The sequence below is a fragment of the Labeo rohita genome, chromosome 3 (genome assembly GCF_022985175.1).
Source record: "Labeo rohita strain BAU-BD-2019 chromosome 3, IGBB_LRoh.1.0, whole genome shotgun sequence".
In the NCBI taxonomy this organism is placed as follows: domain Eukaryota; kingdom Metazoa; phylum Chordata; class Actinopteri; order Cypriniformes; family Cyprinidae; genus Labeo; species Labeo rohita.
Window position 1 is genome coordinate 21,187,870 of NC_066871.1, and position 11,938 is coordinate 21,199,807.

The 11,938-nt window shown below is 35.5% G+C and overlaps 1 protein-coding gene across 1 annotated transcript; it reads right to left on the reverse strand.

Annotated features, from left to right (window-relative positions):
* Positions 1-110: 110 nt before the first annotated feature.
* Positions 111-4,810, reverse strand: ifi35 (interferon-induced protein 35). The gene is made up of 10 exons (XM_051106263.1): positions 4,735-4,810; positions 4,203-4,260; positions 4,040-4,111; positions 3,801-3,959; positions 3,592-3,708; positions 3,237-3,381; positions 2,013-2,119; positions 1,733-1,919; positions 1,242-1,348; positions 111-1,170 (listed from the first exon to the last, which is right to left on the reverse strand). The coding sequence occupies exons 2-10, from the start codon at positions 4,212-4,214 to the stop codon at positions 961-963; spliced, it is 1,116 nt and encodes a 371-aa protein (XP_050962220.1). The 5' UTR covers positions 4,215-4,260; positions 4,735-4,810; the 3' UTR covers positions 111-960.
* Between the last annotated feature and the right edge of the window lie 7,128 nt (positions 4,811-11,938).

Consider the following 11,938-nt stretch of genomic DNA (forward strand, 5'->3'; position numbering starts at 1 on the left):
AGATTCTGTAAGGTGTAAACTTCTTAAAAGTATTTTTCATTTCATTGTGCAGAATATATATTTTGTTGCTTTTGGATTTGATTTCTATTAGTGTATCATAAACATCACAGTGACAGTTTGATACATTTATTTAAGACTTTTAAGGTTTTGCTGTTTTCAATTATCATTTTGAGAAATGTTTCCAGTGATTCAGATGAACCAGTAAACCATAACCCAATTTGACACATCTTTCATCATGAAAAGACCACAAAAAAAAAAAAACTTTTTTTGTATCCATTACTTCAGTATATTACTATATGTGACCCTGGATCACAAAACCAGTCATAAGGGTCAATTTTTCAAAATCTGAAAGCTGAATAAATTATAAGTTTTCCACTGATGTATGGTTTGTTCGTATAGGACAATATTTGGTCAAGATACAACTATATTAAAACCTGGAATCTGCAAAAATTTGCAAAAAAATTTGCAGGGTGCAAAAAAAATAAAAACATGGAGAAAATCGCCTTTAAAGTTGTCCAAAGAAAGTTCCTAACAATGCATATTACTAATCAAAAATTAAGTTTTCATATATTTACAGTAGGAATTTTACAAAATATCTTTATGGAACATGATCTTTACTTAATTTCCTAGTGATTTTTGCCATAAAAGAAATATTAATAATTTTGACCCATACAATGTATTTTTGGCTATTGCTACAAATATACCCCAGCGACTTAAGACTGGTTTTGTGGTCCAGGGTCATATATAACGTATATTCTATAATGCATAAAGAGAAGTAAAGATTAAGAGGTAAAGGGATCCATACTACATATATATATATATATATATATATATTTTTTTTTTTTCTTTGCAAAATAGACCCAAATCAATAGTTCTATAATGTCTATTATGAATTAATTATCTATTTTGTTGTCTAGAGGCAGCATTGGATCTCCGGGCTGTAGAGGTTTCTGAGCTTTCTCACATGTCCTCGCTGTCTTTTGCGGAGTCCTCATCAAACAAAGCCATGGTGGTGTGGCCTACAGGGTTGTAAACGATGCCTTCCACCTCTCCGCCACCATTTGCTGTCTTCTGGAAGTGGATCTCCAGGTTGTCCTGCAGGTTGTCTTTGTCCATGATATTAGGGATACCTGTCAGCAGTACTGTGCGCGTGCATGCTGAGTTACAGATCTGAAAGGGAGCAACAGTCAGTTTACATCATAAACAACCCAGCATTAACAGTGTCACCTGATTTTTCTTACCTTCATCTGTGAAATCTCGCCATTGAGGAATGGAGTGACCTTCACCTTGTATCTCTTCCTACCAAACTCTACCTCATGGTCTTGTTTGTCGCAGAGCTGTTTGGCAACTGAAACAAACAAAATTAAAGGGGACATTGGATGCAAAATTGAGGATGCAGTGGATTAGTTTTGTTTTTGATGGCAATGCATCACCGAATGCACAAAAAATGCAAGAGAAAGGCAGGGTGAGCAGTAGCTCATTATCATTTAAAGAGACATGCACCGAAATGGCTCACTGTGACCGGAGCTGTTTTGACAAGGTAAAAAGGGTGTTGTTTTACATGACCATTGAAGAGTTTTAACCAAAGTATGTTGCAGACATTTCATGAAGATCCTAAAGACTCATACCAACTTGTGGAAAATGAGCACCTGATGTCCTCTTTAAAAAAACAAACAAAAAACTTGCATCTTGCACTGAGATGTGTCAATCTGAATGAATTTAGGTAACTTACTATTATCTTCTACAAAGGTAATGACCACAGTGCCAGAGTCATGCAGCATGTCTGTGTCCTCCACCTCGCCGCCTCCATTCTTTGTTCTAGAGAAATGGATGTCCAGTTTGTCTAGTACTCTCTCCTCAGGTTCTTCTTTTGGCAGGTTGGAGACTAGGATTCTGCGTGGGCACACCTGGGTTTCCATCTAACAGATGGACAGATAAAGAGAGTGTTGTTTTATATCATGTCACACAATGCAGTCCAAAATATACAGCGGAAGTCAGCTTGTCTCCGTTACCTCAACATAGCTGGGTACCAGGAACTGAATGGGTTTAGCCTGCACACTGATGGTACAGTCCCCAAGTTCCACCGAATGATCCTTTAGGTTCAAGATTTTCTGAGCCACTAAAATGTAGTATCAGGAGAGATTTGAATGAATAAGAGAAGTTAATAAAGCAATTAGCCACAAAAAACCCCGGTGTAAATTTTGTATACATTTACATTACATTTAGACATTTAGCAGACGCTTTTATCCAAAGCAACTTACAAAAGAGGACAATGAAAGCAATCAAAATCAACAAAAGAGTAATAACATCTAAGTGCTATGACAAGTCTCAGTTAGCCTAACGCAGTACATGTAGCAAAGGTTTTTTTAATTCTATATATATAAATTCTATTTCAACCTTTCAACAACTTTTTTTTTCTTCTTTAAAAAACCAAAGTTTCTACAATCTTCTACAAACTAACTAAGTAGCCACCCTAGTGAAAAAAAATACATGTACATATTATGCACTGCATAAAAATACTCAGCAATTGTAATTTTAGTATACTAAGCTGGTGTACTAGTCTGCTAAACTAGAACAACTAATTTAGTACTTAATGCACTTTAATTGTACAGAAGTAGTGCTGAAGTCAAACTAAAGATATAACTAAGTATATTTGATTGTGCTAAAGTGGAACAATTGCAAGTATAATTTAGATACACTTTAAATATTTTGCATTGAACTGATATTAATTTTAAAAATCATACAAGCACATTTTAGGCTTAATATTAAGAAATATGTATTGTGCACAAGTAGTACTCCAAATAAAGTTCAATTACAATTTTTAAATCAGTAAATCTCAAGCGATATGTTAGTAATTGTGAATAGACTTGAACTATACTTAGTATAAAATAAATGGCTTTCAAATCTAAGACTTTTTTGCTAGCGCATATAGTTAAATATTTTAAGAGGGGGGCTTTAACTCATATAGGGTTAGGAGGCCTTGCCTTCCAGTCAGTGATGTCTAAGATGCCAAAGACTTTCTGTTACACTTACATTCTGTTTTGTTCCTGTTTTTATCACGTTTTGGTCGTGTCTTCCTTGTTTTGCCTTTTGGCCTAGCTTCTCCTTCTGTTTAATTACTTGTTTCATTCACCTGTTGTATAGTTAATTACCTCATTTGTTTGAGTTCTTTGAACCTTCAGCTGCTTTTGGCATTGTTTATTATTGTGATAATGCTAGTTTGAACCATTACATACCATCCTCTTCCTCAAAGGTGATCAGTGCTGTTCCCCCCTCCATCGGATAAACTATACGGGGATTCACATCAAAACTCACAACATGCACTCCCTCTTTTGTTTCTCCCCGAAACACAACCTTCCTCTCAGGCACCGCTGTAGAGATCTGTGGAGTGTCCATGGATTTTTTTTAAATAAACATAGAGATTTTAAGTTCAAATTTATATGAATGTAAGTGAAAATACAGAAAATGTTTAGATTATTATTAAAATGTATTTTAACATATATATTGCACTGATATATTTTAGAGCCACACAGTCCATTCAGCCCAGTGACTGCAGCTGAGCGTGAATATATTTATTTTGACACTGTAAACCTCGGTTTGTTGTTTCAGATTGCTGTTTTTACGGTCCAGGCTTTGCATCTCCTCCTTTATATTCAGGATCTCCATCTGCAGCTTGGTATTCTCGTCCTCCACAGCTCTGCATTTATCCTGCACACAGTGACCAATTACCACAGATTTTTTTTAAAAATGTATTTAAATTAGGGGATAAAATTAGTGTTTGTGTATTTATTTATACAGACCTTCTCTTTCTGAATGATCTTCATACGTTTCTTGTTTTCATCCTCAATTGATGCTCTTCTGTCTTCAGCACGTTTTTTAAATTGTTTAGCAAAGTCTTTGTTGTTAGCTATGCCATCTCTCAGTATTTTTTGTTCTGACAACACTGCTTCATACTGTGTCTGGACAGATGAGAGGACATAAGGATTAATGGTTTGTATTCTGGTTGACATGTATCCTGGTTTGCAAGTCACTCACACACCTTGTATTTGTTGATATCCCTCAGTACTTGGTCCAGGCCTCCCGAAGAATCACCATCCACAAAGCTAAAATCCTGAGTGGACAGACAAAATGACAAACAGGGTCATTGTACTAAATAGAGAAGAGAATGCAAAAAACAAGTCTTTGCCGGAGCACTTCCTTACCTCGCTAGACATTTCTACCTACGCAAGAACCTGTGAGCAGAAGACACTGTTAGGCCACCTAAGCCAGAAGAACAACAGAAGTTATCTTTACAACGTGTAAAAACCTTTAAGAGCTGTCTTTCATCAAATCTTGGACGTGTTATTAGCCTAAATTGAGCTGGTTAAGTGAAGGCTAGTTAATAAGCTTAGTATGAACTTAAGTTAAACATGACAGCATGAGATATGGACGTCGGAAAAAGTTGCTATAAAACACTTTAAGGAAACATAATCGACGCTTTATTAGGCGTTTTTGTTTTGTTTAAAGTTTGCTTTGTTCGTTTCGTAAAATGTTGAGGAAATGTTGACATTAAATACTTTCACTTGCCATATATGCGTCTGTGACGAGTCACGACTACTTTTTAACAACAAAACATCAAATATAACGATTTGTGTGACCGGTGATTTTTCGTTAGGACCTTTGTTTACTTTTTGTTTTGTCAAGATCATTTATTTTCCATGTAAATATAAATAAACAGATGAGACAAATACATACCGTGATAAAGCAAAGCGTAGAAGGCAGTTTCGCTTTCGTTTCAGGTATGTTGGGATATATCTGCTGTGTTCACAAGGGGGTGGCGTCGATAATAAAGGTACAGTTTCTTTAACATGAAACACGATGGGTTTACATGTTTTATGGGGAGGTTTTTATACAGTAAAAATGTATTTTCTATTCTTTTACCCTAAACCTATCCCACACACAAAAACAATCTGCTGTTTTAGATTTTCAAAAAAGATTTTTCAAAATCTCATACTATTTTCATATAACATTTATTTGCATTTATTTCTGCAGTGCTTTGGTATATTGGCACCAAACTTTGTGTGCGTTATTGTCATCCTTAGTTGACCACACCACATCAATTTGAGAGCAGTGCTACCACCTATTGGTCAAAAGTGACAAATCATTAAATCAGTAAATAATGCTAATTTACTACTGATTTTATTTATGATTTCTCAGACATTTTGAGTAAAATCATCTTATAACGTCTATAATTACTAAAAAGCCTTAATATATATATTAATATATATAGTCTATAATATATATGCATCTCAATAAATTAGAATGTTGTGGCAAAGTTAATTTATTTCAGTAATTCAACTCAAATTGTGAAACTCGTGTATTAAATAAATTCAGTGCACACAGACTGAAGTAGTTTAAGTCTTTGGTTCTTTTAATTGTGGTGATTTTGGCTCACATTTAACAAAAACCCACCAATTCACCAAATTAGAATACTTCATAAGACCATTTAAAAAAAAAAACATTTTTAGTGAATTGTTGGCCTTCTGGAAAGTATGTTCATTTACTGTATATGTACTCAATACTTGGTAGGGGCTCCTTTTGCTTTAATTAATGCATCAATACAGCGTGGCATGGAGGTGATCAGTCTGCGGCAGTGCTGAGGTGGTATGGAAGACCAGGTTTCTTTGACAGTGGCCTTCAGCTCATCTGCATTTTTTGGTCTCTTGTTTCTCATTTCCCTCTTGACAATACCCCATAGATTCTCTATGGGGTTCAGGTCTGGTGAGTTTGCTGGCCAGTAAACGGGTGCAGTGACTTTGGTTTTCAAAAAAACACAGTGGACCAACACCAGCAGATGGCATTGCACCCCAAATCATCACAAACTATGGCAACTTTGGCTATGAGCTTCTCCACTCTTTCTCCAGACTCTAGGACCTTGGTTTCCAATGAAATACAAAACTTGCTCTCATCTGAAAAGAGGACTTTGGACCACTGGACAACAGTCCATTTCTTCTTCTCCTTAGCCCAGGTAAGACGCCTCTGACGTTGTCTGTGGTTCAGGAGTGGCTTAACAAGAGGAATATGACAACTGTAGCCAAATTCCTTGACACGTCTGTGTGTGGTGGCTCTTGATTCCTTGACCTCAGTCCATTCCTTGTGAAGTTCACCCAAATTCTTGATTCGATTTTGCTTGACAAGCCTCTCGAGGCTGCGGTTCTCTCGACTGGTTGTGCATCTTTTTCTTCCACACTTTTTCCTTCCACTCAACTTTCTGTTAACATGCTTGGATACAGCACTCTGTGAACAGCCAGCTTCACTGGCAATGAATATTTGTGGCTTACCCCCTTTGTGAAGGGTGTCAATGATTGTCTTCTGGACAACTGTCAGATCAGCAGTCTTCGCCATGATTGTGTAGCCTAGTGAACCAAACTGAGAGACCATTTTAAAGGCTCATGAAAACCCTTGCAGGTGTTTTGAGTTGATTAGCTGATTGGCATATCACCATATTCTGATTCGTTGAGATAGTGAATTGGTGGGTTTTTGTTAAATGTGAGCCAGAATCATCACAATTAAAAGAACCAAAGACTTAAACTACTTCAGTCTGTGTACACTGAATTTATTTAATACACAAGTTTGACAATTTGAGTTGAATTACTGAAATAAATGAACTTTTCCACGACATTCTAATTTATTGAGTTGCACCTGTATACACACACACTGTGTGCATAAATATTAGGCATGTTAATATTCTGGTCATATTTTTTTTTCCAACCACATTTTACCAATTACAAACCACATCAATCTTAATAACTACTATTATGTATTTAATTTATAAGCAGTGTTGGGAAGGTTACTTTGGAAATGTAATGGGCTACAGATTAAGTTACTTGATTTAAAATGTAATAAGTAGTGTAACTTTTCAATTACTTTATTAAAGTAATGTAACTTATTACTTTGAATTACTTTTTGATTACTTTTCTACATTTCTAATATTTTCAACTGTTAATCATTTTGAAACATTTAAACCAGTCAGAGTTAACCTTACAGTAGCGTTCAACACTGATTACTGTCAGACTTTCAAAATACTTTATCACTTGAATTAAGATTATAATAAGTAACATACATCTTTATTTTGCGATAACAACTGGCTGAATGTACATTATCTAACTTAGTACATAGCTGCTTGATAGATTATTTAGATATTTCGTGTCAAAATACTTAGACACGAAACACTGATTTGAGTTGAAATATTTGAACGCAAAGCTTTCATGAAGAAATCAGTTGCTAGCAAATGGCAAGTTCAAACTAGACATTTTAGGGATACAGTGCAGTCATACCAGTTTTCTTACACAACATTTCACCACATAAATAATTAAGTAGTAGTACTAGTTTGTTAGTTATCTTATAATCCATTACAATGTACAAAAAATGGCAGCAACAATAGAGCAAATCCATGATACCAGGATGACAGGATTAAGAAATTGTACACATAACATTGAATTAAGCTTTAATATTTTATTAGCTAACCAAACGCAAAGCTTCCGCCAAGAAAAATTATCAAGCATATAGCACTGACTTAAGTTGCCCGAAAGAGTCTGAGCTGTGTAATAATTTAATTTAAAGCACAGCCACCACAAATTCAGACTTTTTTTTACTTATATTTTTGGGCTTTTTATGCCTTTTATTGTGTAGCGTCTGGACCAATCAGACATACATTAATTGTTACATTTAACAAATAGTCTTTAAACCCAACAAGCCAGCTATATGCTGGAGCTCTGGAGACAACCCCCTAAAGTAACCAACACCCCAAAAGGGCTCAGTTGCCAGGACAACGATCTGATAAGAGGTTTTATTGCCCAGAGGAATGCACATTTGCCCATGCTACATTTGCCCATAGGAAAGACACAATGCCTATAGAAATAGGACTCTTTCCTGTTCATTCACAGACAACCTTTCTTTGACCTTCCTATCACACATAGCCCAGGTCATTGTGTACAGTATTACTGCATTGTATTTTAATTTTGTCTGTTGTATTTGTATTTGTCTTTCTACTGTTTTATGCATGTGTTATGATAGATGACTAGTCGTATAACCCACCTATGCCATGTTTGGTCTCTTTGAATTCGTATTTTGATGATCTAAAAGATGGTGTAAATTAGATGTTGATACCTATGCAACATATTAGTGTTTTAAGAAACCTTACTAGTTTTGCATCAACACCCGATCGAATTACATATGCAAAATACCATGCTCACAGACAAAGAGTCATAAACTTTCCCTCCAAAGGTAGCAGCCTCCAGAGAGCTTAAAGGCATTAAACGATTGATTGCCTCCTTCTCTCTTCACTCTCTTTGCTCTCGTCTTCCGATTGCTGCCCGTGTGGAGGAACCCACGGGGAGCCTGAGCCGGCACAGAGCGTGCCCGGTGGAACCGACAGGCCCAACATACAGAGCTGTGGCTCTCGACCACAAAGAGCCAGACAGTTCCACTTAACCCTGGAATTCATCTTCATGACTCGCCTCAGTCAGTCAGTGGTTCTTGGAGAACCTAAGAAGATGAGCTAGAACTCTTCAGGACTTCCCTAAGCGTGCGCCAGTCCTTGCGGCCTTGTCTTTCCATTCCCCAAAGATCACAGGACTTCAGCTGGGTCCCTCTCAGCTCTTAGTTCTTCTTCACTTTCACATGGGAAGAAACTCCCAGTCACCATCGAGTCAGAACATCTTTGGAGTTCGTCACTCTTCAGACCCGGAAGAACGTGATCGCGATTCCTAAACCACCACTGCTCCAAACCATCAAGACTTTCACCTGAGACTGCATTTGGACACTTGTTCAACGACCAAGGCAATGCAAGTATCGTACATTTAACTAAACAAACAGAGGTTTAGTATAAGCTGTAGACAGCACTGATGGTTTCACTCAGGTGGTTAACTGACTCTTTTCATAGCTTCATTTCCTTGTCTCTCTCTAACTGCTTCTCACTGACCACTCCCCCATGTATGAGTGATTTCATGTTTGTTTGTTTAGATTAGTTATGTGTTAGTCCTTTGTTAATAAAACTCTTGTGCACAAATTACATGAGTTTTGATTCTGATTCTGCCTTGCAAATTAATGTCCCTTTACGATTCCGATTCGAGCTACATGCTCTAATGCAATGGTACTTTAAGAAAGTTATTTTCTGTGGCCAAGAAAATACCATTTCTTAGAGTTGATATGAAGTTATACTGAATGTTCACTGGGCGAACAGATTAGCTGATGGAAAATTAATTCTGCTACAGTTACTACTGGCAGCTGATATAAATAATTGTAATTAATCATAATTAATTGTAATTATTTATATACATTTCCCTTTGAGCTAAAATCGCTACAATTGTGATAGGGCAGTAGAGAGATGACAGGAAAGAGTTGGGAGGAGAGAGGGGAGCGGGATCGGCAAAGGACCTCGAGACGGGAATCAAACTCCGGTCACCGTGAACGCAGTTGCGTTATATGTCATAACATAAATAACATCATAACAAGAAATAGTTTAATAGCTATGATACTGGGTTTGAAATCAAATGTTTGCATAGTTATGACAGAAAACACTAGCATCTAACAATGCCTTAGAAAAAACAATCTTAAAAAATCAAGTTTATGCATAAACCCAAATAGGAAATAAAACAGTTATCGAATAAGCATGTGTCCTATTCTGTGTCCTAAACTCCTGAAACATTGGTGTCTCATTTTAGAGCAGTCAATGCAATTTAAAAGAAGTATATTTAAATCTGTAAGTAGGGGTTGGGTGTGTGAAAAAATTCAGATGTAATCCCCTTTGTAATCACTGGCATTTTTCAAAAGTAACTGTAATTTAATTACATATTTTTTCTCAGTAACTGTAACTAATTACAATTACATTTATTTTGTAATTAAATTACCTAATTCCGTTACATGTAACTAGCTACTCCCCAACACTGTTTATAAGTGATATATAATTATCCATGAAGGCTGAAAGTGAAAACTCTTTATATTCAGGTGTGAATAATTATTAGGCATGTTTTCTTTCACAGATAAAATAAGCCAAAAAAGAGATTTAACTCAGACTGAAAAGTCAAAAATTATTTAATCCCATTAAAAAGAATGCAATACTAATTCAATACAAGAATTTGCAAAGTTGAGGCATGACCATTGGACAGCGAAATGCTTGTTGGGTCTGCATGATCAGTAAAAACAGGTGGAGAAGAAAAGACACATGTTAACTGCAAAAGAATTGGTGAAGAATTAGGTGTGACACCATCAGGAACCATTTAGTCACCAGCGCTACCATTTTCCAGAACTGCAACCTACCTAAAGTCTTCAGAAGTGCAATGTGTCAGGTTCTCAGAGACTTTGCTTGAGTAAAAAATCCTAAAAAAAAAAGACCCTCACTTAATAAGAATGACATGCTGACATGTTGTGAAATATATATTTTTTTACAGGCTTTATAGACAGATAAGTTAAGAGTGACTCTTGAAAGACCAGCACCACATCCTCTTATACCACTGATTCAAGAATTTGTCTTCCAGAATCTGGCAGTACATTTTGGGAGTTCATGTTTAGTCTATCTCCTATCCTGAAAAGTCTGACTTACAGAGATGGGCAGATTACTTATTACAAATTGTAATCCGTTACTGATTCCAAATTACATGCCAAAAATTGTAGTCAGTAACGTAATCCATTACATTACACATTTGATGTAATATAATCAGATTACTTTTTGATTACTTTTGACTTAACTTATCACATTGTTTTAAACAAGGAAAGTTTTGTGCCATAATGATGTAAAAATACAAAGAGAGAGAAAATGAAGTGTAATACATGAAGTGTATTAAACATTATATTACATCAAGGTTTCCAAAAACTGGGGTTTGTAAAGGAACTGCAGGGGGTTTGTGAAGTTTAATGAAAGGCTAAAAAGTAATTAAATCATAAAAATGTAAAATTAAAATAAATCAAAAATAAAAATAATTTACTTACTAAAGAAGAAGAAATATTTTGTTTACCCGTACACCATGACCATTAACCAATGACAGAGAAGCATGAATAGTTGCATGCAAATGTGATATTTAATTATCAAAATATATACTTTAAAATCTCAGGGGTGCTTATAGAGGTCATTGATTATGATTTCACTTATTTAACTTTAGTTAGAGTAGTGTGTAATGTTGCTGTTTGAGCATAAACAACATCTATAAAGTTGCAATGCTCAAAATTCACTGCAAAAGGAGATATTGTCTTTTACAGAATTGTTGATTGACCACCCTTTTAATGTAAATATATTAGGTGAAAGATGACAAAAAGTTTGAGAATGTCTGCAAACAAGAAATAACAAGAATTGGTGCTTTTTAATGAGTTCGAAAGACAAAAGCCTTTCAATAATACATGGTTAAATAACCTACAGAGTGATAATTCAAATAAAAATGTTCATCAGTATTTAATGCAATGTTGAAACACTTGAATTTTGTAAATCCACTGGTCAAATGCAGTGTCGCCACCTGACTAATGACTAATGAATAATATGTAATCATGTAATCAATAAAAAACTAACTGTAGTCTGATTACAAGTATTTTAAAATGCAGCTTACTCTAAATTACAAGTACTTTATTTTTTTTAGAATCTGATTACGTAATCCAGATAACATGTAATCAGTTACTATCCAGCTCTCTCTCTCTCTCTCTCTCTCTCTCTATGGCCCTCCAGGTCCACTTTCCTGTTTAGCTTTAACGTTGATCAAACACATCTCAACAAACTAATCAAAGTCTTCAGGATCAATAGAAAGTTACAGAAAAGTAAGTTTGATTAAGGTTAAAGTTAAACTGAAGCAGGAAATTGGACCTCGAAGGCCAGAGTTGAAATCCCTATTTTAAAATATTAGATAATTAGCTAACTAGGGGGCGCCAAAAGACAATTCATGTTTCCTACCTGCCTGTATCAAAACGGTAAGTT

Excerpts from the sequence above, each read along its gene's own strand:
- ifi35 (XM_051106263.1), bottom strand. Across the intron at positions 3,709-3,800 it reads AGATCATTCAGAAAGAGAAG|GATAAATGCAGAGCTGTGGA; the intron begins GTCTGTATAAAT and ends CACTGTGTGCAG. Across the intron at positions 1,171-1,241 it reads GCGAGATTTCACAGATGAAG|ATCTGTAACTCAGCATGCAC; the intron begins GTAAGAAAAATC and ends GCTCCCTTTCAG.